The sequence below is a fragment of the Oryzias latipes genome, chromosome 20, assembly GCF_002234675.1.
Source record: "Oryzias latipes chromosome 20, ASM223467v1".
NCBI lineage: Eukaryota > Metazoa > Chordata > Actinopteri > Beloniformes > Adrianichthyidae > Oryzias > Oryzias latipes.
This window is the reverse complement of record NC_019878.2, coordinates 16,309,286-16,334,085: the sequence shown is the minus strand read 5'-3', so window position 1 is coordinate 16,334,085 and position 24,800 is coordinate 16,309,286. Positions and strand designations below refer to the sequence as shown.

The window sequence follows — 24,800 nt, the reverse complement described above, 5'->3', positions numbered from 1 at the left end:
ATACATCACTGATGCTTCAGGGATGTAAGAAAAAGTTATTTGAGTTTTGTTTTGTTTGTTTTTTTGTTTTTTGGGTGGGTACATAATGTGTGTGTGTGTGTTGATTACATAACTGTGATTACAAATCTGTTTTTAGTCATTAGAACAAATCATTTTTGTACATTTTGCAATTTTTCCATGCCATTATTCAAGAACAAAAATGTTTTGTTGCTCAAAACATAATTTGGTCCATAACCAAAGCAAACTGCTTTTAATCTCAAGGCTGATAAGAAAAATGTTTGCATCTTATTTTAGAGCATATAAAGATACATGCACACCATCCTTGGCACTGCGCATTGAAGGAGCCACTTCTAATGGCAAGCCTATGTAAATGCATGTTTTGGGCATCCACATTCAAAACACTGCGAGTTTCCAAAACCATTCTCGGGCTCTACGTACAAAACCTAGGACCAGGTTGAACTTCGACCAATCAAAAAAGTAGAGGAATCACTTACCTGCAATTCCAGTGGGAACATCTTGGGCTAAATGTGCATTCAAGAGCACACTAAAGATGCCATTTGTGAAAGTAGCAGTAGGGTCCTATATCTGTTTGGTAAAAACTCTACCGAATTCCTTCATGTCTCTTATTGTCATCTGACTCACAACATCAAGATGTTCCACAAGGTTCTGTGTTAAGTATAGCATATCATAAATGTCTTGTAATCAAGTAAAGCGCTTTATAATAGCCAGCAAGTTATTGATTTGTCTCAATAGCTTTGGCTCCTTGTTGTTTAGTAAAGTCCAGAGTAAAGGAGACGTTTGATTTCAGATTCCTTATTTTCAGTAGTCATCTGTGGGTTATGGGGGGTGGAGTCTGCAGACCCACATTATATTGAAGTTGTTCTTTTTAAAAGAAATTACAATGATTCTTAAGTACAATATTTTTTGCTCGTTATATTAAACATATTTCTTTGTGTACATAAACTGATTCATTGTCCTATTTAAAAATGTCAACTAAAATGTTGGCTTTCATTGGTGATGAAGGCTTTGTAAAGTTGTTGGTGAAACGATTTGTGTTTTCTTTTTTGTTTTAAATCTGACCACTGTTTAAAAACATAAAATAACAGAAAATTAAAAGTTGCTACCTAAAGTCTACGTATAGCAATAGCCTTATCAATAAAAACAATAACTTGAAAAGAACACATTGACACAATATGTCAACATAACTTTAAAAAGATTTGAAAAGATCTTTATGAGCATGCATTTTTACTAGTACATGTTTGTGTCTTTTGATGTAAACCAAAAATTTAACCAAATCTAACACAAACATGATTCAACATATTGAGCCAAATCGAGGGAACATTTTTAGAACAATTCAAAACTGAGTCAATAGGTGAACAATAGGAGGCTTGAGTTTATTTCCATGCTGGAATCATATAAACTAATATATAAAAAGAATAGATTCTAAATTATGAGTTAATGCATAAAAATAATGAATAATTAATATTAAAAATAATGTAAAAGTTTTATGCCTCAATATTTGTAGAGTTGTATTTCCAGAATTGAGTTTCATCCCCACCTCACCTTTATTTCCTTTCATGGACAACATATAAACCCCTTTTTGATAAAAACCTATTTTTATAAATTCAGACACCAAAGTTAATGACCAAAGAGCTGATTCCATCATTTAGTCACACAGAGCAGACACATTAGTGCTGCAGATATTAAATGTAATCTGTCTACGGCCCAAACAGTTTCTTTGGACTATATTTGGGTTGCTGTGGCAACAACCCACACAAGCACACACCCACGTAGTACTGAGGAATCAAATAATAACAAAAGACCTTGCACGTCCTTTTCTTTGCAGTCATAGATAGTAAGAAATATGTGCTTCTGTAATCTTGCGGACAGGAATCTAAAGGATAGTCACTGAGATGTTGGGTTTAGGGCTGACCATAACCTCCCTTAAGGGCCAGTGCATGACGTTAGTGAAGCATCAAATATATATCACATAACTCATTTGGACTGCGGCTTTGACACCACTGCAACCTCACGAATCCCAACTGCATCTGATTGGCTTCATCGTTGATGATGATAATTAAAAGTGGACACAGTCAGTTACAGTTAATTGGTTTTGTGTGGGATAAATAACTATCTGCAATTTTTTTTTTTTTTTTTTTTTTTGCAAAATGAGCATTCCTGTAGCCGGCTTGAGTGCTGTTGTGTTAAATAATACGAGGTTTCGCAGAGAAAAATTCACTATTTAGATGATTCCCCCCATCTAATCTGAGAAAACATGTTGCAGCCCTCTGGCATCTCACTATCTTCTTGAGCATTAAAGTGGATGTCTGATCAGAATGACACAGGAGACAGAAGCCGTGAATCCTCTTGTTTACAGGTCTGGAAAAAAAGATGAGTGACCTTCAGAAAAAGAAAAAAAAAACTACCCACAGGGGTAAGTCATGGGCTATCTGAACACAAAGGCTTTGTTTAGCCAGTGCACTCCTATTGATCAGTAGAAAAAAGGAAAGAAAATCAATTACACATATGCAGGGAGCAATCACATTTCTAAAAGGAAAAGGCTGAGCTAAGGGGGAAATTCAAAATCGACACACGTGTTAGACAGATAGGAAAATATCACTGGACTGAAACACCATTAAGAGACACTGGCAACAACCTGAGGGATAATAAGCCATGCATAATTTAATACCTGCATTTTCTTTTTTCAGAGGGGCCAATACCATTATGTAATAATAGCTGATAGTTTAGATTCATAAAGCATGGCATGTGTGGACAGATAGACGGATGTGAGAGGACTTCACCTCATTATGAAACCCAATCCATCAGTGTTTTTGTCAGGATTCCCCAGCACTGCAGCGGGGACAACAGAGTTTACACGTCTGTGGGAATCAGGGGCAACGCAACATTTCATGGTCATTAAACTTAAAAGTTGCCTGCGGCACAGTGTGTGCCCATCACATGCGGCCATAACTTTAACAGAGCCACTGATCTGTTTTCCAAGATGACATAAATTGCTTTTACTGTGCAATTTATTATGAGTTAATAAAAATTAAACGTGCGAGTCTGATCAAAAATCTGTAAATGTAAGCTCCTGCTGAGTTGGGAATCTTTGCTGTGGTGCAGCGTGCGTGCGCCCCTCCGCTCCTCCTCTGGAGTCTACAGCGGGGCACTCCGCAGTTCCATTATATCCCGTAGCCTTTTTACGCGCTCGACGTCCGCAACCACAGCGCCTCTCTGAGCCTCTCCTTCCACTTCGCTCTTCGTGGGGAGAAAAAAAAAGACACTCTTGTTGGCCAGAGCTCCGATGGAGGATCACTCTGTCTGGTGTTCATGTGATCCCCTCTAGAGGAAGACTTCTGTTGTCCTCACGACTCATTTTCCAACGCGATGTGGGAGACGCGCTATGTGCGCGGAGAGCTCCCTTCAGTCGCGGCCGCTTAACTAAAGGGGGGGATCCCGGCTCGCTTTTCATCCTCTGCTCCCCTAGGAACAAGAGGAGTTTGCATGCAAAAGGTGGTCTATCGCGGCAAGGTGAGGCTGAGGCTATTTTCTCAACCCTTTTACTTTGTTGAACAAGCCGTAAGAGTTCAATTTTGGACCATATAAAAGCTGTTGATAATGGAATGTTAAGGTAGTATTTTCGCAGGCGTCTGTCTCTGTGAACATGCTGCAGTATTTTTTTCTTGCTTTTTGATTTTCAATTCATGCGTATGGAGGGTTTAATATCTCAAAATAATATTTAATTTGAATATTTTTAAGGAATCAGAATCTGGTGCCATCAAATCAAGGTACTTCTACTCATATTTGTAATTATAGCAGATACAACTTTGCAAACTCTGTTTTGCCTTTGACAAGTCTACAAAGCTGCACTCAGTCCCAACAGCTGTGTTCATGGGAACACATGGGAGTTTCAGATTACAGGAAATAAGGGAGGCAGCACTGTGGAAATCACTGCATCCTTCAGGTGGATAGTTCTAACACAAGACCCGAATTGTAATCTACATTTTAAGTGTGATTTGCTCCAGCAAGAATTCATTTCCTCGATCTAAAGTAGCAGCACTGGACTGCAGAGCAAAGGAAAAGCAGCCATATTGACTGGAAAGATAATAAAACAGATTCCGCTGTATACTGTCCAAGAAATGTGATGAAAGAGATCAGTGAAAGTGTGCAGCTGTTGGGTTTATTTTTATGAGTGAGGATGTGTGGTTGCAGGTGACTGATCTCTGCTCTGTAATCTCTTATGATGTCATCTCTCTTTGTTTTAGCCATGGAGGGACTTGCCTAAAGAAGATCCAACATAGGAGAAAAGTTTTAGGCTTTTTTTCTTTACCTTTTTTTTTTGCTGCATGTTGTTGTGAAGTCCACCCCCCCCCCACCCCACTCCCCTCCAGAAGTCTGAGCATCTATCATCATGGCTGAGAAGCTCGGACCAGCTGGGCCGAAGCCCACCAACGTCCGAACTACACCCTCGCTTCCCCCTGAGCCCATAGACATTATTCGCACCAAAGCCCGAACCCGCAGAGTCCGCCTTAATGTGGGAGGTTTGAACCATGAGGTCTTGTGGCGGACCCTGGACCGGTTGCCCCGAACCCGCCTCGGCAAGCTCAGAGACTGCAACACCCATGAGTCTCTGATGGAGGTCTGCGATGACTACAGCTTGAACGAGAACGAATACTTCTTTGACCGGCACCCGGGGGCCTTCACCTCCATTCTGAACTTTTACCGAACAGGGAAGCTGCACATGATGGAAGAGATGTGCGCCCTTTCCTTTGGCCAAGAGTTAGATTATTGGGGGATTGATGAGATCTACCTGGAGTCCTGCTGCCAGGCGCGTTACCACCAGAAAAAGGAGCAGATGAACGAGGAGCTGCGGAGGGAGGCGGAATCCATGAGGGAGCGGGAGGGAGATGGAGAGTTTGATAACACCTGCTGCCCGGAAAAGAGGAGGAAACTGTGGGATCTCCTAGAGAAGCCCAGCTCCTCAGTAGCCGCCAAGGTAGGAATCCGGAACTGGAAGCTGCACACTGATCTTAGCACAATACAGACACACTTCCTAAAGATATAATCCCTCCTGAGCTGTCAAACATTCAATAATGGGACTAAAACAATGATGTGTAAAGTGAGCGCCTAATGTTGCTGTCTCTTCCAGAATAAAGCATGTCAGTACAGACACAGATGTGTCAATGTTGTACGTTGCGTCGCATGTGTCTGAGAGGGAAGAGGTACAAGTTTGTTTTCTTGTGCAGCCCTATTACGCGTCAGTCCTACTGTTTAGCTATGCTGCGGCTTTGACTGTGTCAGGGAAGTGACAAAAGGAAGTCCACGACTCGTCATCATTAATCGACCGATGAGTTCAGCCTCTTATTGGATTTATATGATATGATTTTGTTTGAAGGGACAGGTTGTCCATTCCCATTTTTTCTAATTTTCTCTATTGAATAAAAAAAATTCTGATCTTTATTTGCATTAAAAGACTGCAAATCTGTCTTCATTACAAGGATACAGAGTACACTGAGTGCAATTATGAAAAAAGAAAATCTCTGTACGAGTCATTGTGTGTCGAAGGATGAATAAGAAAGTCACTGTTAAGTGCTTTGCAGCTTCTACAGCGGGATAAAACACCCTACATAGGTGCAGAGTGTTTAAATCTAGTTATTGGCATTTTTACATTGGACTCCAGCATCCTTATCTGCTCATCAATCGGTGAAGTGAAGGGATTGTATTCCACAGATGCACATCATAAACACAGGGAGTGTACGCATTTATGTACTGTGTAAAAATGATTGCTCCTGGTGTTCAAAACATGGGGTTTTTCCATGAAGCAGAGCAAATTTGTTCTCTTTAAAAGGTTGGAAACAAGGCTGTAGGCTTCTTTGTATGTGTTCTCTTTTATTTTTACTCTTTATCCCATAAATCAGTGTGTTTGTGACTGACAGGGATACTGCACAGGCATGATATGCATTCATTCTTGATGCTGAGACAGTGTATCGGGAAAAAAACATCATGCAGTTGCTGCTAATATGTGGTATCAAGCCATCCCGGGTAATCAGTGTGCTATTTTGATAAAACTGATTCAATCTAGCTCCAATCTGAACACATGTTGCTGGCCTGCTCTCTATAATTTAGGAATACCCTGTAAATCATTACAGGGAAATTCCTTCCTAATTCAAATTGCATTAGCATTCTGCTGACTGCCCTGCAAGAAGAACTTCATCGGGACTCTATTGTCTCAGGTTCTTCACATTAGAGCAAACTATTTATTTAAAAGCAGATTGCCGGGTTCCCTCAAAGTCTTATGGCAGCTCCCTGAGGTCAGGGAAGCCTTTTACAGAACACACACCATGCAGTGAGATCCATTGAAAGCTTTTAACCGAGGGAATGCCATTACCAGGCTGGTGCACAGCCATGTGCCTTTTTACAAAGCAACCCGAGCCTTTTGTCAAATTCAATCATGTTCTTGAAGCATACAATTTTTTTTCTCCTCTTTATTTCTGTTTTGTGCTTCATTAAATATATGGGCCCACATTGTTGCTTTATGGCCCCTTTGGTCCGAGAATATATTATTAAAGGACTGACTTTTTCCAGCAGGGTCGGTTCAGCTCCGGTCCCATTCATCTGCCATAACATGCCTTAGTGGAGTGGAGCAAAGCTGGTTCTCGAGAGGAGTTTATTGAAGTCACAAGTGAAAGGGGTAAATTAGTAAAAAAAAACACAAAAAAAGAGGCAGAAATCAATGGAAAATTGCTACTGTATGATGTCAGTGATGTAGTGATCCATGCCAAGTCTGTTGCACTAATTGTACATTAATTTTAGATGATGAGAACAAGGATGAAGTGCATTTTTGGCACATTTTAGTTTAGTCTTCTTTTGTTGGAGAGGACAGACAAACTGCAAGATTCCTAATCATGTTTGATCAGGTGATTGATCTGGAAAAAGCAAAAATCTGGGCAAATTTCTAGACTCATGCTTTGTTTAGCCCCGCTTAGACTATTAAAAATCAAAGGCAAACAGCTTTTTTAAATACATTAAGCCAGTATAAAAAAAGAAAAAGTTTGTTAGTAGAAGTTAGCATAAATGGAAAGAAAAAACATCAAAAAAGGGATGATAACCCAAGATAAATATAACTATGATGTAAACAGATTGTTCCCTGTCAAAAACAGTTTTATTGAAGACCTTTTTGTTTTCTATGAATAACACTAGAGGTTGTAACCTTTGTTTTTGGCACAACAATGCTAATATGACCCCAAAACACATAGTTTGTCCCAAATTGCCTTAAATGCATTCCTACACACATGGTGAGTCTCTATGGGGCATTTTAACAGCTGCATTGCTGCTCGGACACCCAGACACTCTATTGGCCTAACCTGGTACCTACTTTTTGTCTCCGATGGAATGACTGACAGCCGGCAGCTGTTATTCTCTATGAAATCCCCATGGGTGTTGGCACTCAGTCCATGCAAGTTAGACACACCGGTAATTATTTGTTTCTTGTTCCGCCTAGTTGAGAGAAAGGTTGTGCTAATAGCTAAAGCAACTGGCTAATAGCACTGTGGAAGTAAATGCCTGTATCATAGAATACCAATGCGTTATTGGTTGTTTTCAAAACCATAAAAGGAACATTCTCATATTGTTTAATGTTTGGTTTTGAGTGCATTCTCTTTCCTAACTAACTTTCCCCAATATTAAATTTTTTTTGCACTATCTATCCAAACCAATGGCGACAGTGCAGACCAACGTCAAATCCCCCCATATTCTAAAGGTATACAGATTAACTTTAAAACCACAAATGTCAAACCCTTTGAACTGAAAGTTGGAGGAACGCACACACGTTTCAAGGGAGTGAGTAACCGCTAAAGTGGGTCTTTAAGTGCATTAATGCTTTGCTACAGACCTTTCAGAAGCATCACGCATCCTTTCTGTCAGTGTGCATTTAGTGACTTTCATAAAGTGTTTGCCTATAACTGTGTGGATCCTGTCCATACTGAGCATCTACAGAACAATCCAAGATTATGTTGGCACAGAAATCCACAAAAAACATTTGTCTGTAAGTGACAATCTGGCCCCTTGCCAATTTGATTTCTTTTATTGTGCATTTGGTCCAGTTAAATGTCTGAATAGGATTTGCTATGACCGGTAATATCTTGATTTTATTTTTGCTGTTGTTGTGTAGTAAAATGAAAAGTAAACAATGCAAATAGGTAGTGGTTTGTACATGCAAAATGAAACACTGTTCAGCAGCATCTGTCAAGTACATGCTGGGGGTTCACTTTTTTTCTTTGTGGTGTTGCCAAGCTCTGCTGTTCCTGCAGGCTGCCTCTTCATGAACCCCAAATCGATAGCAACAGGTTTCTCATTCAAAATACATATTTGATCTCAGTGGGGCTTCTTAGTTACATAAATAATCAGGCAAAAAAAGCGGTACAAAAGTCTTTTCGATAGGTGTGTGTGCATGGGGGATGTTTGTTTTCTACAAAGCACAACATTTCTTTTAACAAGGGTAATCAATGGCCCTCTTTGGTTTTTTTATTGAGCTCCCTTTTCTTGCAACACAATCATCAGTGAAGCCTAAAATTGCAGCAATTAAACGTCCTTGTCAAACATGCTTTTTTTCAGAAATTCACATCAAAACCAAATAGTTCAGTCAAGTTTTATGCTGATGCTCTTGTAAACACAAACCTGTAAATCAATGTCAAACAACATTTGACATTGATTTACACTACTAAACAGGAAAGGATCCGAGAAAAGCCGACTGCACATGTTGTGAGGACAGTTCTGTCCTTTTGTGATCATAAAATTCATGTGAGACACATCTGCAGCTTCACAGTTAAGTGCTGCTTGAAAGTAATATTGTGCAGTTTAAATGGGGTGTACACAAAAAATTGATAGCCATAAGTATTTAGTAATTGGTCAAGGTCGCAACAGGGATAAAACAAAAAAAAAAACAGATCCTTCAACATATTTCTTTTTGCTGATTTACTAAGGCTATGGTCACACTGAAACGACCCAATTCCGATAATTTTGCCCCTATGCGACCTGTATCTGATCTTTTCATGACAGTCTAAACGACACAGATCCGATCTTTTCAAATGCGACCCAGGCCACTTGGTTATGTGGTCCTGAATCCGATACGTATGCGATCTTTTAAAATGCAACCGCCGTCTGACCGGCAAGGCCACATGAATCCAACCCGTACATCATTGAGCTTGGTGTTGAATCTTTCCCGTGATGACTTTTTTTTTCCCCTTTCCGACCGTGGACAGAAGCGCGGGAGACCCAAGGCGGATCTCCTCCGGAGTTCACTTCTCCGTTCGGACCCTTAGATTCTCCAGGATTCTCCAGAACGGGTTAATAAAGAGTCCATAGCATTTATTCTGGGGAAAGCCTTCTTTTAATACCGTTCTCCTTCCTCCCTAACACACAACATGAATTCGCACCCGCACTGCCCCCTAATTCTCTATCTCGCTGCACGCGGTCTCTCCTGTCTCTTACACACACACACACACACACACACGCACGCGTGGCCAGAACATATACACATCCCTATTCCACAACAGTGGTTACAGACGATCCTGGCTCCATTGCCTTCTTAAAATGAGAAGACTGTAATTGGGCTGGCTCCTTTGTGTAAATAAATGTAATAATGCAAAAGAGCTCCGCTGTTGACAACACTGTTGTTGACATCCATTGTTAACGTTAGCTACTTCCGCAAACAACAAGTGACGTCGTTCATCGTTAAGTACTATTCTGCGCATGCGGGTCACTTCTGGGTCATTTCACGGTCACACAGATCACAAAAGTTCGCATTTAATTGGAAATGTGAACAGCCTGCTGAGGCCATCGGCTGTTTCCCCGGCCGGTTGGCTGCCTCGGTCCCGTCGAGGCCTGACCAGAGCTCTTCTAGGGCCGGCGTTTGGGGGTGGGGGCCTGGGCTTGCTCCGGGGGGGGCCGGCGCTTTCTGGCTCCTCTCTCTCTGTGTGGGGGTGGTGGTGCTGGGCCTGGGGTGTTTGCGCCTCCGGGGGTTCGGGCCCCGGGGCTGGGTGGGCCTGGCCCCCTTGCTGGGGGGGGGGGGGGGGGACAGCTGTTTGACCACCGGGGGACAGTCTATCATCTGTCCCCAACTTACCCCCTTCCTCATATAACCTCATAATAGGGTGAGGGGGTGGGGGGCTTAGCCTGCGATGAGCCTTGGGGGGGGGGGTTTACTAGGCAGTGGCTCCCCTCCTGTGGTTGCCGTATGGAGTGGGCCCCCCCTCTTTCGGTTTTATTTGCACCTTAGACATGTAGGGCCCTTGGTAGGGGGGGTGCTTGGACATCACTGCCAGCAAGCAGCGGATGTCCTCCTAGCACCCTACCCGCCAATTTTAACCGCACCTTAGACATTTAGGGCCCCTTGGTGGGGAGGGTGAGGGGACGTCACTGTGAGTAATCAGGAGATGTCCCCTTAGTGCCCTACCCGCCAATTTTAACCGCACCCCCCTTAGTACACACACCCCTCCCCCCTCAATATATACATCCCAACATAAACACACACACATGCACACACACACCCTTTCAAACACACATACACGCACACACATTTTGCAAGGAAGGTGGGACCTGGGTCCGTCTGTCCCCTGCCTCTTCCCTGGTGGGGGGTACGGGCCCCTTTGCAGCGGCGGCCGTGTCCCCGGGGTGCCGGCTTCCTGGGCCCGGCGGTGCTCTCTCCGCGCGGTGGGGGGGTTCACATTACATCTGAGCCGGGGGTGTCTGGTCCCTGGGGGGTGGGTTCTGGTCCTTGCTCCTGAGTGCTGGGCCCCGCCAAATTTCCAACTGTGGCCGAGCCTGGTCGGGCCATATTTACAACACCCCTTGTGGGCCCTCTTTTTTCCCCGGGGTTCCCCCCTCCTGGGCGGGGGCGGCGGGCCCCTGCCTCGCTCCTCCCTGGACCAACCGTGGGCCGGGCGGGTGGCTGCCTGGAGTGCGGAGCGGGTCTCCCTTGGGGGGTCCTGGCTCGTACCTGGGGTTGGGGCGGGGGGATGCCCGGAACTCCTGGGTGGTGGTGGGGTGCTCGTGTGGGGCTGTGGGCGTCCTTCTCCGGTGGGGCCCTGCGTTGGGTTCTCCCGGCGCGGCGGGGGGGCTGCTCTCCTGGTTGGGCTGGGGCGGCGCTCTCTTTCCCTCCGTGCGTCCCTGGCCTCTGGCTCTGGGGGCCTTGCGGCGGCCCTGCTGGCCCTGGCCTGGGTGGCGGGCTTGGTCGCCCGGGCGGCGGTTGTTCCCTGCCGGTTCCCGTGTGGCGTTGGGGGGATTCCGGCTGCCGCTGCTGCTGCGGTGGGGGTCTTGGGGTGGGGATGGCTGGGCACTCTCCCTCCTTCTTTTCACGTTCAACCATCCATTTTAGAAGAACATAAACACTCACCTGAGCACTGGTGTTAGCTCACCTTTGCACTAACAGTTTGCATGACTGAATGACTGAAATATTTCACACTAGTTGGTTTTAAGGCATAAGTATGCGTGTGAACACTATCTGTTTTGTGTACATGTCGACAGGTGGACATTTTTGCAGCTAGCAGGTGTGTTTATAACATTTGAGTGTGTGTGTGGACAGGCTCCGCCCCCTTTTTTTTTTTTTTCTACATTTTAACCTTACCATAATGATTAACAACCAGTAAACTTGTTGCTTTATGCTGCTTCATGGTCTTATCCCCCTTCCCCTCCTATTATCACCCCTTACCCCCCCTCTCTCTAACGTCCCTCTCTCTTCTTCCCCTCTTTCCTTTTCCGTCCGGTCCAACACCAAAGATTTTCAGACATGATTGAAATTAATAAAGTTTGGCCTCAATTACAAAAGGGGTTTATTCAGACATACCTTTGGTTTGTCTGAAGATTAATAACCCCTCTTGTTAAAGTAAAATATGTCCAACACAAGAGGCCCTCAGCTCTCATCTGTCTGCCCAGCTGTTGGACAGGACAAGTTAAAAAAAAAAAAAAAAAAAAAAAAAGGAAATGTGAACAGCCTTGGAAAAAAATCGAATTTTTTCAAAAAATTGGAATTGAGCATTTAGCCCTGCAGTGTGAACGTAGCCTAAGATGAATGATTCCTGAAACTCAGACACAGTCTAGATTTAAGAGGTGTTGGGATGTCTTTATCTTTATCTTAAGGCTTTATCTTGAAGCTTGCGCGGTTACCTCAAGGGACAACAAAATGGAATGTACATTTGTCGTGCGTGTGGCAAGTGTATCGTTAAGTAATAGGTAAGGCAAATGCAAATTGTACGCATTCAAGACATAGGGTGATGCCGTCATGTATCATGTACCATGTATCACTTGAACAGCACTAACAGGGCCCTTGCTCAGTGCCCAGGGCTTAGGGTGTTGAAAAAATGAAAAATATATACAATATGTCTGCGACTCCTCTACCTTAACTTAACTCGCCCTTGCGTGTTGTCTAAGTGTTCGCTACGTAGCACGCTCGTTGAAAAATGTATGAACATTTTTGCTCTACAGCTCTACAGAACCCCCACATGTACCATACAGGTTTCTTAATGTGGATGGGTGCAGTCTTCCTCTTTTTATTTGGTCCCCACACTTTGGAGCAGGACATGTCCCTCCACCATGCTGCTGATGACCATGTAGCACACACCTCAAATGTCACCTGCTCTGAATGTCAGTGTTGCCATCATCATTTGTCTTCATTTATCAAATGCCTCTTTTTTTCCCATTGATTTTCTTTGGTTGGCAAACTGAACATGCAAGACAGCAGAAGTGCCAGTTATACACTCCACTACAGCAGCTCAAGAAGTCTCAGGAATTAATTGAATTAATGTCCCATTGTGTGACACTGCAGCTGCAGAGTTGGCTATTCTTTCAGATGACTGCAGACAGACTCATTTTTAAATGGTCTCTTTTCCTCCAGGAGTACAAAATAGCCATTTGGGTTCTCTATCATAATTTCTGACAGTGGTAATTCCGATGTTTGATTCTTTAAGAGTGCGGGCTTCTGTTTTGTTTAAGCAGCAAGTGCAACACCAGCTTCTTTAACCTGACACCTTCTTATCTGTAAGTGACCTTCAAACTTCAGGTTTGTTGGGAGACTGTTTTACATCTTTTCATAAATGTTTGACTGATTTTTTCTAAAATATGTGCTTCTACAAAAAATAGCTTTTGTCCTGGAAATCATCAGAAAGTGTTGCAGGACTAGATGTTAGGAAGACTACACCTTCTCTATTCTTGCATTCCCCCGGTTGCATAACTCCTACAACAGACTTCTAATCAGTGCAGCCTAGCATTCAGGCACCAGTACGTCCAAATCCTCTTTACTCGCATTCATAATCAGATAAGAGTGAACCTCCTAGATTATAGGTGACATTAGTCCTTATGGCATGAGAATTGAAACTGAAGTTTTTACTATGTGGATGCGTCCCTCTTTTACCTCCAAATTTCTTTTCTTGTTTTAAGCTGAATTGCTAACAGATTCTGATTTAATGCAGAATTCACTATTCATACCTAATAACATAATGTTATTTCTACCAACAATGCAAAAACCAAATCTGAAGAATGTCAAAATACTCTTTTCATATTGTCTGTCTTGCAATAAGAATAATCTTATAAGGAGAGTTTTTTAATATCAAAATAATCTTAGTTTTAAAAAAAAAAGCTTAGAATGACCAGCATTTTTTTTTCTTAGAATAAGAATTTCTTGGTAAGACAATTTTTCTTACTTGAAGAGTAATTTGTCATAGCAGTTCATGGAGGCCACGATTATATCTTTATATGAGGTTTTTAAGTATTTTATATCAGTAGATATAATTCAAATGGGCATTTTCTTTGCTACCCTTTTAATGATGCTGCAGATATTTTTTACAAATATAAAATGTGCACATCCAAAATTAAATCTCACAATATATTTTTAGACTTCTGCTTGACTGCATTGCAAACATTTATCTTTGTTCTTTTAAGGCAGAAGTGGTTCTGACTTTATGACATCTTGCCTGTAAAAAAAAAAAAAAGATTCCTGCTGGGGCAGCAGTTTACTGGTAGGAAACTGCTGGCCCATCTCAACTCCTTTTTACGTTTATCCATTCACACAGCGATTTTCAGCTCTTTGTTAAATTAATTGTAAAGACTTGGATGGGGGGAGTGGGTGAAGCAAAAAATATTTAGCAAAAGTGTGAAATGAAACAACATGGACGACACAAGACAAGGCTAATAGGCGACCATATGGTGTGAGAAGCCTGATGGCAAAAGTCTCAAATTCAATGGTAGTGTTATCCAAAGGGCACTTGGTAACCAGACATGCAACAGTTAGATTTTAGCTACAATTCTGCTCTTTTTTTCTTTTGAAAACACTTTTTGCACTTCTTTCTCCATTTCAAAACTTTATGATATTGATGGCTGTTGATGCAAATATGCAACAAACCACTTCTGTTCCTAAATGTAATCAAATCCAGCCTCAAAAGAACTTAAAATTAAATAGGGGTGTTTGTTAAACAGGTTTTACTGTAAACATCATTTCACTTACGTTTTAAGGTAGAAAAGTGTTGTGTTCATTTTTTTGACATAGAAAGAGCTGTAAAAATAAAAGTCCACTGCACAAAACAAAACAAAAAATATGAAAAAAACTTCTGCATTGATACATTTAATTACTTAAAGAGAATAAAAAAGCAGTATACTTTTGTAAATATGATTAAAAAAAATTGATTCAAAATGTAGAGATACTAAGAATATATGGAAAAAAAATTAACATTATGTCCAAGAGTAAAACAGGTGATTCTATAAAATCAAATAAAAATAAAAAATGTTGCAAATTTAACAGGAATGTTTTGCTATCACAACATTGAGATTTTTTTTGATAAAATACTGTCACATTCATTATGCAACCTTATGCTAGATATTATTAATGAATATATTCACTCTGGAAACATGTTATTATTTAAACCAGTTTCATTCTTAGCCTGTTTAACATCACGAAAACCATCACAGACATTTGTTTTTTCCTCTTTTTCCTCCCAAATTTCTCCTTTGTGCTTAAATAATATTCATATTTGTATTCTTACTGTAACAGTGGAGCTTTACAACAAACTGCTGCATGCTTAGACGTCCAGCAACAGTGTGCATGAACAATCTTTGAGTTTTATGGCTGAAATAGATAGAAAACTTTGTTTTCCTTTTAGTACAATCAAAATGAGATATGCAGTGAGAGGAAAAGAGGCTGCATGAGCATGCAGAAGTGGCTTTTACATGAAAAAAACAGCATAAGGCAAACATTCGACAAATACAAGCAATGAGGCATGAAAGTCTAAATAATAACATTAGGAGCTCAGACGAACGATGCCAGGACAAGGCCTTTTGGCAAGCTGACAGAAGAAATACAAAAACTGACAGTGCAAGACATGACGGAGTGTAAACACGGGTGCTTCTGGGTAATGAGACGTGGGTATCAGCTATCAAGATGACCACAAGAGTGGCACAATAGATAAATTTGACTACTTTTACAAAAAATAGGACACAATAAACTGAAAACCAAAAGCCCTGACATGCATCAACTGCAGGTGGAAGTATCCTCAAAACTACCTGATTATCCTCATCTTAAGCTTTACCTCTGTGCTATAAAATACACGACTTCACACCCTGAAACTACATTGACATCACCCTCAGCAACATGCTTTCAAGCGGCCGCTTTCAATGAAAAGTCTGTGTAAATGTACGTTTCAGGCTTCCAAATTCAAAACTCTGGCATTCACACATCACTACGCAAGTTTTGATAACCATTTTCGGGCTCTACATACAATACAGGTTGAACTTTGTCCAATCAGGGACGCAAATTTGGTAGTAACTTATGGATAGCATTCCTTTTAATTCATGGAAGTGCCAACCGTTTTAAAATTGTTAATGGAGGAGAAATTAATGATTGCGGTTTGTGTCTGGCCAGAATCATACAACACCAAGTCTTTCATATATCGGAATAGAGCTGTGAAAAAGAAAGCCTGGAGCAAGATTTGGGAGATTTGCACCGCTTTCACATTTTGCACCAAGCCTCAACTGTAAATGGTGGACATGTGCTAAGAAACAGTCGAAAGAAAAAAAACAACACGTTCAAGAACCAGCTTTAGTGTGTTCTTGATTTGCCTGGTGTGTACGTAGATTTAGAGTTTCAGTAGAGCTTTACTACTTGTTACCAGAAAAACATAAAGGTAAAAAGTTGGCTAACCACCAAAATGATCCATAAATCTTAATTTTTTTAAAAGAGGGAAGATGTTTGTAGACCAGCTGCACTGGGTGGTGCTACCAGTTTGAGTGACACCCAGCACAAGAGGCTAATGTGTTCCTTCCTCCTTTCTCCTCCCCGTCCTCCTGCTCACTGCCTCCGCTGCCACCCCGGGTGGTGCTTTCTCCCTCTCCAACAAGAGGCAGGAAAGAGGACAGAGGTGGAAGAGAGTCATCATTCTAAATGCTATGAACACCGGGTCTCTATTACGTGCTTCAGTAGTTCCCCTTTCTCTCACAAATACACATGCTGCACAGCCCCAACTTACAGCCAGTCGCGCCAGCCTCTGCACAAACTCACTGGAGTGTGCGTGTTGCACATAAGCAGCCAATCTCACATGCAGGGCACAAACATCTCTTAAACCAGAAAACCTTCAAATGCTGCTGATGCAGCTTTTCCTTGGTGACACAATGCAGTAAGTGCCACGCCGTTATCTCCTTCACTCTTCCTGTGCCCTTCTGTTTTTTACATCCTTTTTTTAGAGACCAGAACCTTTTGGAGACCTCTGTTGTCACTCTCACTAGTTGATTTTCCACATTCGTCTCTTTATCCTTTGTGTTCAGTAAGATCAACAGTCAACAGGAAAAATACCAGAACTTTTTGATGACTTTTTGCTTTCAAAGTATAGTAAAATTCACCAGAAATCTAAATATCCTTAAGTAGGGAAACTGAAAATCCTGGTGTTAAAGTAATAATTCATCAACATGCTTACTTGTTTTCTTGAAAATGCTGTTTGCATAGTTTCCATGACAACCCTGGTGATTTATCGACACCCATCATCTCTATACAGACTGTGTGTGATGCAGAGCAGCTGTTACCTCAGCCTCCACTACTAATTAATCTAATCTTGTCTCTTTTATCATCTAAAAAAGGAGAATTAAATTAACTTCTTTCTGTCCCTGCTCTCCAGAGTTTCAACCACAAATGCTTTTGCTTTGTATGATGTAAAAAGATTTGGTAAAAACCTTTGTTCTATGGAGTAACCCCAAAAAAAGAGAAAGCAAAAAAGATTAGTGAAGTTTAAAACCATTGACGGCACAAATTCTAAGAAGTTTTTTTTCATTTCATTTTAGCTTTTTTTCCCGTTCCTGTGTCATCATGCTATGGGCAGAGCTGCCAGCTGTTTGCCGTCTCCCTGCACCACAGGAAGTGACAGAGGAAATGATTACATCTGCTGCTCTTTGTTGTGTAACATGGGCATCCTGCGTCTTCTGCTGAGCCACATGAGATTCCTGTTGCTGTGCGTCCTTTGCCTCTTTCTGACATCCTTCCTGCTGAGAGAAAGTCACAAAAGGATGATGCTACAAGGTGATAAGCCACAAATATAAAACTAAAGACAGCAAATCAGTTAAAGGCATCACTGAGAGAGTCTCACAATGTGTGCATGTGGGCATGTAAGCTGACAAGGGGCATTGATACAGTCCTTAGGCTCACTGGTGAGGTTAATCTGCTTACTGCCAGTGGAGGAGCGGACCTGACTGGTGAAAAGGCAAACAGGGACAGAGACAAGCGCTCAGACCATGTGACCCGTGACAGTGACGAGAATCCAAGCAGTGAGCCAAAAGATCAGCGTGACACACCTGCAAGATCACACACTTACGGTGTCCACGAGCATGACAATGCATAAGCATCTAAAATAGTGCTGCGTGGTTTTCATACTGATCTAATCTAAAGTGTGGCATAGGACGTCAACATCACCTTGTCTGAATGTGGGGATCAGGGAAGGAGGATCTCCTCTGCCCAAAGAATCGGGAGGAAACTATGGTCTTTTGAGTGCTGACGTTAGGTTGAAGGCTTGCCAATCAATAGAGTGGCTCTCAGGTATGGAGTTGAGTGCTAAAAGGTCCAACTGTCCTCTTTTATTCCAACCAAGGAGCATCGGAAGGTCTTCCATGAACTGCTGCCTTAAATGTTTTGTGTAGTTTTTCTGTGCCATTTTCTGTAATCTGTGCAATTTTATCTCTTATTGCTTTACAGCTAAACTTAGGCACTTATCATTCTTTGATTTTCTGGATCTTTTAAAAAGTGTTAAAGTAGTGATTTACTTTAAAAATTCATCTGTGTCCAAAGTTTTTTTGGGGGGGGTCTAAATATAGCTTTGGGTAAGAATCCCGGAGAAACACAAATCATTCTGAAGCTTTGTAACCGGCGCCTTCATAACTCTTTAGGACTGCAGTGCAGCTCGTGAAGAAGAAGAGTGGAAGGTTTTTGCACTTAAAAAGTTCTTCTAAACGCTTAAAGAGTATAAATCATTTTAAAAAAAATTAAGGAAACAGTTTTTTCTCCAGTTAAAGAGCTAAATCACCTCACAGGAGTTTCACTGAGTTTCACTTACGTTCCAAGCAGCTTTATTGTGAAAGAAGACTGGTCTTAGAAGAACCTCTCTTGAAACAAACCCCTGTGTTTTTAAACCTTTCGCTATTCTGTCTAGACTCTTTTTATCAAATCAAGTTAATTATCTCTGACTGTTCAAGTTTCGCCTCGTTTAACGGTGCTTTACTGACAGTCTGAACCCATTGCAAGTATGAATTTTACCTTCCAGTTTCACTTAGACTATTGGTGCTGGCAGCTAGTTCTGGAAGCGGCCCAAATAAAGATTTCTGAAGTATACTTGTTTTGTAATAAATCCCTCTTAAGTAGCGTGACAATATCTAAAGGCCACCTAAGACTTTGAAGCATTCTTAGCTGCTGCTTCTTGTTTCAAGGTAATGAATAAGGTGTCTGAGACCAAGTGATGTCCTTATGTTGATGGATGACCGTTAATACGGGCCAAAGGAGCACACGGCTTTGTCCCATTTCCTATCTCACTATTCTTGCTCCTTCAAAGTGATCATTTCCTTCAGGTGGTTATATTTTAAGCGCTCTGATCTATCTCCTAAAACTGCATTGATTAGTCGATAAATAGATGAAAACAAAAAAGTCACACACTTTAATGCAGAGCACAAAGGTGATAAACTCTAAGGAGGCTGTGAGACCTGTCATATAGGCAATGCATAAATATGTAAGTGGACAGAGAATAAAAGATTCAATTCTTTTTTCTTTATTACCTTAAATGAGATTAGGAGGTGTCATTTAAACACATATCTGCAGTACGAATGGTTTAAGGCTAATGCGGATTAAAAGGGAACGCTTAAAGACTGGAAAAGCATTTACTATGAATACACAGATCATTGCTTTTATTGCTTCCGTATGCATTTATGCCTTCAATTTGCATTTCAAAGCCGATAAAACTTGACTCTTTATCCCTAAACTGAAGTGGGATGATATGGAATTTAAAGAGTGGTGCACTTCCAGGGTGACCTTTCGGCTGTGTAAGCTTTTTTATTTAAATTTTTTTTAAAGAAGCTGTTGTATTCAGCAAATCTCAAGGTTTTGGTAAAAATCTTTCCTATGTAGCATTAAAAATAAAATATAAAAGGATCTTTACATGTATAAAAGAATGTCATGATAAATATTTACTTTCCATTCTCGATTGCTTTCTCTTGCGCTAATTTGTACCATCAGATACACAGGAATCTGGTGGAAAGTGCATGATTTCCTTCTATGCAGTGGAAAGCTGTGGCAGAGGAATGCTGTTTATGCTTGAAAGTTTAAAAGTTTAACAAATGTGAAAATGTTTACACAGAAGTCACGTTTTGGGCTTTTTTCTCCTAATTGAACGTCACAGCCTGCCTTGGAAAAGATTTACTCTGGTATGGAGAGGTATAAATCCAACCACCTGTCTTTATGAAGTGTAGCTATAACCCCCCCACCCCACACACACCCACCCACTCACCCCAACTGATGTAATTTTTCTCAAATCCCATTTGAGCATCTGAGGACAGAAATTAACAGCCGTGTGACGCAGCTCGGTCACACAAAAACTCGTCATAAACAATGACATACATGTGATTACGATTAAACAGACTCACATCAAAATAAAATACTTTATAATAATACTTTATAAATAAAGTTTGATTTGATTTGTTTTGAAATGTATGTAACAGAGGAGCATGCTGGGGGTTTAGGTAACAAAAGCGGGGGCCAGGGGTGGAAACAGCAAAGCAACTGTTGGAGGACTTTGTGTCTCCAACCTGAAGAATACACAAATAAGAAGAAGGAAAAACCAATTAAAGGTTGATGGAAACGTTGCTGAACAATGTTCCTGAGCATATCAATCTCTAACTTGGTCGCACTCACAGTGATCGCTTTGGCTTTTATTTTACAAAACTTCCTGTTGCAGTTTTAATGCACAGATGCTGTTTTGCTGTCTGAATTCTCACATGCTTAGATTTCTGCTTCAAGTGGAACAGCCTGCTGAGGAGTTCTTCAGAATAAGTGCCTTTTTAACTGTTTGCTGCAGGGGCCAGTGCTAAAAGACCACTGCCTGCAGATGACATTAGTACACATTGCATTTAGAAAGAGTATATGCATGAGTGCCAATGCAGCAGACTGCATCAGTCATGTAACATCACGTGCACATCATCTCTGCTGTGTTTTACCCGTGGAGCTCCACACACGAAAAAAAACTCTCAATAGTCTCAGGAGTGAGAGTTCATGTTAAACAAATTTCATTTTACTTTCTCAGCCCTATGAGCTAAGCTTTTTTTCTAAGACTGATAATTACATTATAGAAATATGCTGGATGTGCTGACAAAGTGCTCATTCAAATCTGGTGGCACCAGAGCAATCTCATTCTGAAGGAGGCATTGAAAAGGACGATATGAAATATTGATAGGTAGAACATTTTCTTAAATTGAAAACCCACAGGTCACTGACACACACACACCAAAAATGAGCTTTAACTTGGTGTGGAATGACAAATTGGGCAATAACAAAGAAATGCCAGAATCAGAGAGGTGGGAGCATTTAGAATGTATTAGTGTATGGATTAAACCTGTTAAGTTGGAGTCTTTTTGACCATTTCTTCTCTTGAATTTATAGAGGCATTTAAAAATCAGACATTGAAAGCCAAAAAAATTATAAAATGATAACATAATGTATTATTTTACCATCAAAAATGCTGCTGGTACATTTAACAGTTGTGTTGGCCATTCCTCATTCAGTTGGCGACTGCAAATTGTGTTAAATGTTTAATGAGCGACCGTGTTCAGCCTGTGCCTTGAAGCATGCCACTATTTTCAGAGAACACAGTTCTTGTTTTTTTTTTTGTTTTTTTTTTGTGCTCAAGAGTTTCTTCTTTTTACCAAATTCATCCTTCCAGGATTTTAACCTTGATTCTGATGTTGAAAATTATCTGATTTAGGAAGTTTTGCACACAAAATTTTTGAGTTAAATAAAATGTTAGTTTTTCAGACAAATGTAACTTTGAAAGAGAGAAAAAAAGTACATTATGACAGTATGTATGGAGAAAATATGATTATCATTTTTTGTAAGGATTTGAGTTTGTGCAAAATAATTCTTAGTATTTTTTGTTTTGTTTTTATGTTATTTTATAAATGGCTGTGTTTGGATAGAAAAGAACAGTGATAATGTCAGAAATGCTGAGAAAACTAATTATAGAACATGAGCAAAAACATTTTATGCAAAGCATGAAAACAAATGGGTCGCAGTTTGAGTTGTGTTACTGACACAGGAACTAAATAGCTTATATTCACACACCTGATCTAAAACGTGGCTTAAAGTTCCTCATTTATCGTAACAATAAACCCAACCACTCAAGCAATTGCACCTTGTCATGTCTGAAAAGGAAAACAATCTAGGTGTTATGATATAACGGCACAGTTCTTGTTCCTGAGCAGAACCTGAATGAAAAGCCGCAGATTAGTCTCACTCAAAAATATAGTTAAATGAAGCAGAGTTGCACAAATAAATGAGCCAATCATTGAGAGGCTTTGTGTTTTTAAGAGATTAACCCAAACTTCAATGACTCAAAATTCTAACAGACACAAATAAGATGCATCAATTAAAAATAATTATTTATAATAAGTTGTAATTAATATACAATGTTTTCTGTGTATTTGTATGAAAAATACAATCAATTAAACTAAAAATGTGAATTAATATACTTTGTAGAAACCCAAATTTGTTGAAGTTGTCCAATATTTCTATTTTTTTCCTGTGTTTATGCATGTCTTGCTCACTCTTCACATTTCTTCTGTGACTCTTTTTTTGTAATTGGCACCAGTTCTAGCATCTCTTTGCTTTTACCACCTACAATGCTGTACTTTATTGATCCAGCAAAAAAAAGCAGTATTTTATTCCACCTTTGTTTTGAAAAAAAGGTTATGTGGTTTTTATCTTGCCTTTTTTTCTTTTCATATTTTAAGTTGTTTTTGTCAATTACTTACTTCTAACATGTCCCAGAACTAACATGACCTATTTAGAGTTCAATTTGCATAGATGACACAAAAATGCACCACGTTGACTCAAGTATTTTTAATACTATCGTTTTAATAACTTAATCCGTTTGTTTCAAGCTCATGGAGAGGGCAGATACTGAACAGAGAAAACCTCAGGTTAGTAGACTTTAATTATACCATTAGGACAAAACAATATTGAAGTAAAACACACATTTGGAGCCACAGGGAGGTCATGGTGATGAGTGGAACGTGACCGGATTTGTTTCTGCTTGAAACAGTTTTTAGAGAAAACATGTTAGACTTGCCTGGGGTTAAAGTTGAAGCAGCTTCAAAAGTGGCAGATGGAGTACTCAACGCAGATAGAGGGGTGTTTCAAACATAACCCACTCCCACACAACCACCTCAAAAAAAAAAAAATCAACAAGCAAGTGTTTACTTTGTTTCAGAATTTGTTTTTTTAGACTACGGAGAATGAGTCACAATCTGTAAGCATGCCAGACACATTTGTCACTTTGCTACCACTTAAAGGCGAAGGGGGGTCTAAGGGCAGGGATGCCAGTATAGCTTAGTCAGTTTGTTAGTTCATTTTAGTATTTTCCTATTGAACTCTTTGTATTCGTGATCCTTTTGAGTTCATGTTTTACTTCGAAGCCCATCGAGACGACTGTTGTTGTGATTTTGGGCTATACAAATAAAATTGAATTGAATTGAATTGAATTGGAAATGCCCAAAATGCCCCGGATTCACTTTCAGTTCATGTGAGTTTTAATTGAATTACATTAGAAGACATCAAAAAAGAAAAAAAAGTTAAAAAGATGACAGAAAGTAAGTGTGGGGAAGAGAGCAGCAGGAGGTGAGAAGGAGAGACTAAAGTAAACAAAAAGGTTGGTTGGATAGTCTAATGTGTCCTTTATGGTATGGGCTGGACTCAAATGGCTCAGCATGAAGAAATAAATTGACTCCATTATAAAAGCACTGCACTGGAAAAGCATAGGTGACATCAGCCTCCTGTCCTGACTCAGGCAGACAGAGGGACCAGCATCTACTTGGTGGGGCAAACATTGTGGTTTGGGCTTGTTTGCTGCTGCTTTGCATACGACATAAGAGACTCTGGGACAGAAAAAAAACATGATATATACAAGGTAGCAAACACTGGATACTAAGCAACCTCACTCTGAGCATGACAGGTGTCAAAAGAAGAGTACTTTTAATAAATAGTTTGAATTCTCTTCAAAACAGTGCACTTTATGGAAAGTTGCAAAAATATTTGAAGAGACCTACATCTCGTGTGCACTTGCATGTGTTGACTATGAAGTGTAACAGTAATGTTTTATCTTACAATATTTTTGTTAAATGAAAGTAATAAAAAACAACTTTTAAGCTCTAATTTTATTTATTAATTATAGATTTTGGAAAATCAATCACAATGATGGTATTCTGCTTCCAGCATTGTTGTGCTAATAACTCACTAGAATCCCTTTTTAGTGACCACTATTTTTGATTGGATCTCACTTCCTGCCTTTTTTGCAAGTGGATGTATAATTCTTTTCTTTCTGCAAATACCAATTATTAAAGCCTTGCAGCTGAACAGTTTTACAATACGGCATCCATGTAATTTAGAATACCATAAACTTCCTTTTAACCACAGTTATCTCCAAGTAAAAACTTGACCTGCTTTAAAATGCTAAAATCCAAGCCTTTATGATCACTAGTTCTTTACAAAAGATGCATAATCTGTTGAAAGATGTATGTTTTTCACAATTGCTGGGTATCACAGTTGTGAAAGCCTATAATAGACACTGTTATTGCTAAAACAGCACATTTGAACCACAAAACGTTGGGATTGACTTTCATTTTTAAATGCGCAGTTTGTACTATTGCAATTGTTCTGCAAACAGAAACAATGCAACTCCAAACCAGCAGCAAGTATAAGTGTAGGTTGATTTTGTAATGTCATTTTGATTTTATAAAGCTGGTACATTTCTTATTTTTTATCCAATTTTCATGATTTTATACAAATTAAAATAAAAATGTGTTTGTTTGTAACTTTGTTGTAGAAATCGAACTATAACTATTTCAAACATGTTTTTTTTTAATTTGCTATGGTGATTTGTTGTCTTTTAGGGAAGTACCCTTTTCTAAACGGTCAATGTGGTATAAAAATCTTTTTCTTTTATAAAAGCAGAGAGTAAATATTGGACAAAATAATACTTTAACAGTCTGTATTCTTCCAAAAGGCCACTATTGTATTGCTAGCA

The 24,800-nt window shown here is 40.2% G+C and overlaps 1 protein-coding gene across 1 annotated transcript in view; it reads left to right on the top strand.

Annotated features, from left to right (window-relative positions):
- Nucleotides 1-2,756: 2,756 nt before the first annotated feature.
- kcnb2 (potassium voltage-gated channel subfamily B member 2) overlaps nt 2,757-24,800 on the top strand; it is an 84,583-nt gene continuing 62,539 nt past the window's right edge. Inside the window, exons 1-2 of the mRNA XM_004081024.4 lie at nt 2,757-3,531; nt 4,266-4,996. Of these exons, the coding sequence (XP_004081072.1) occupies nt 4,412-4,996 (585 nt within the window). The 5' untranslated portion in view covers nt 2,757-3,531; nt 4,266-4,411. The remainder of the gene's footprint in view (nt 3,532-4,265; nt 4,997-24,800) is intronic.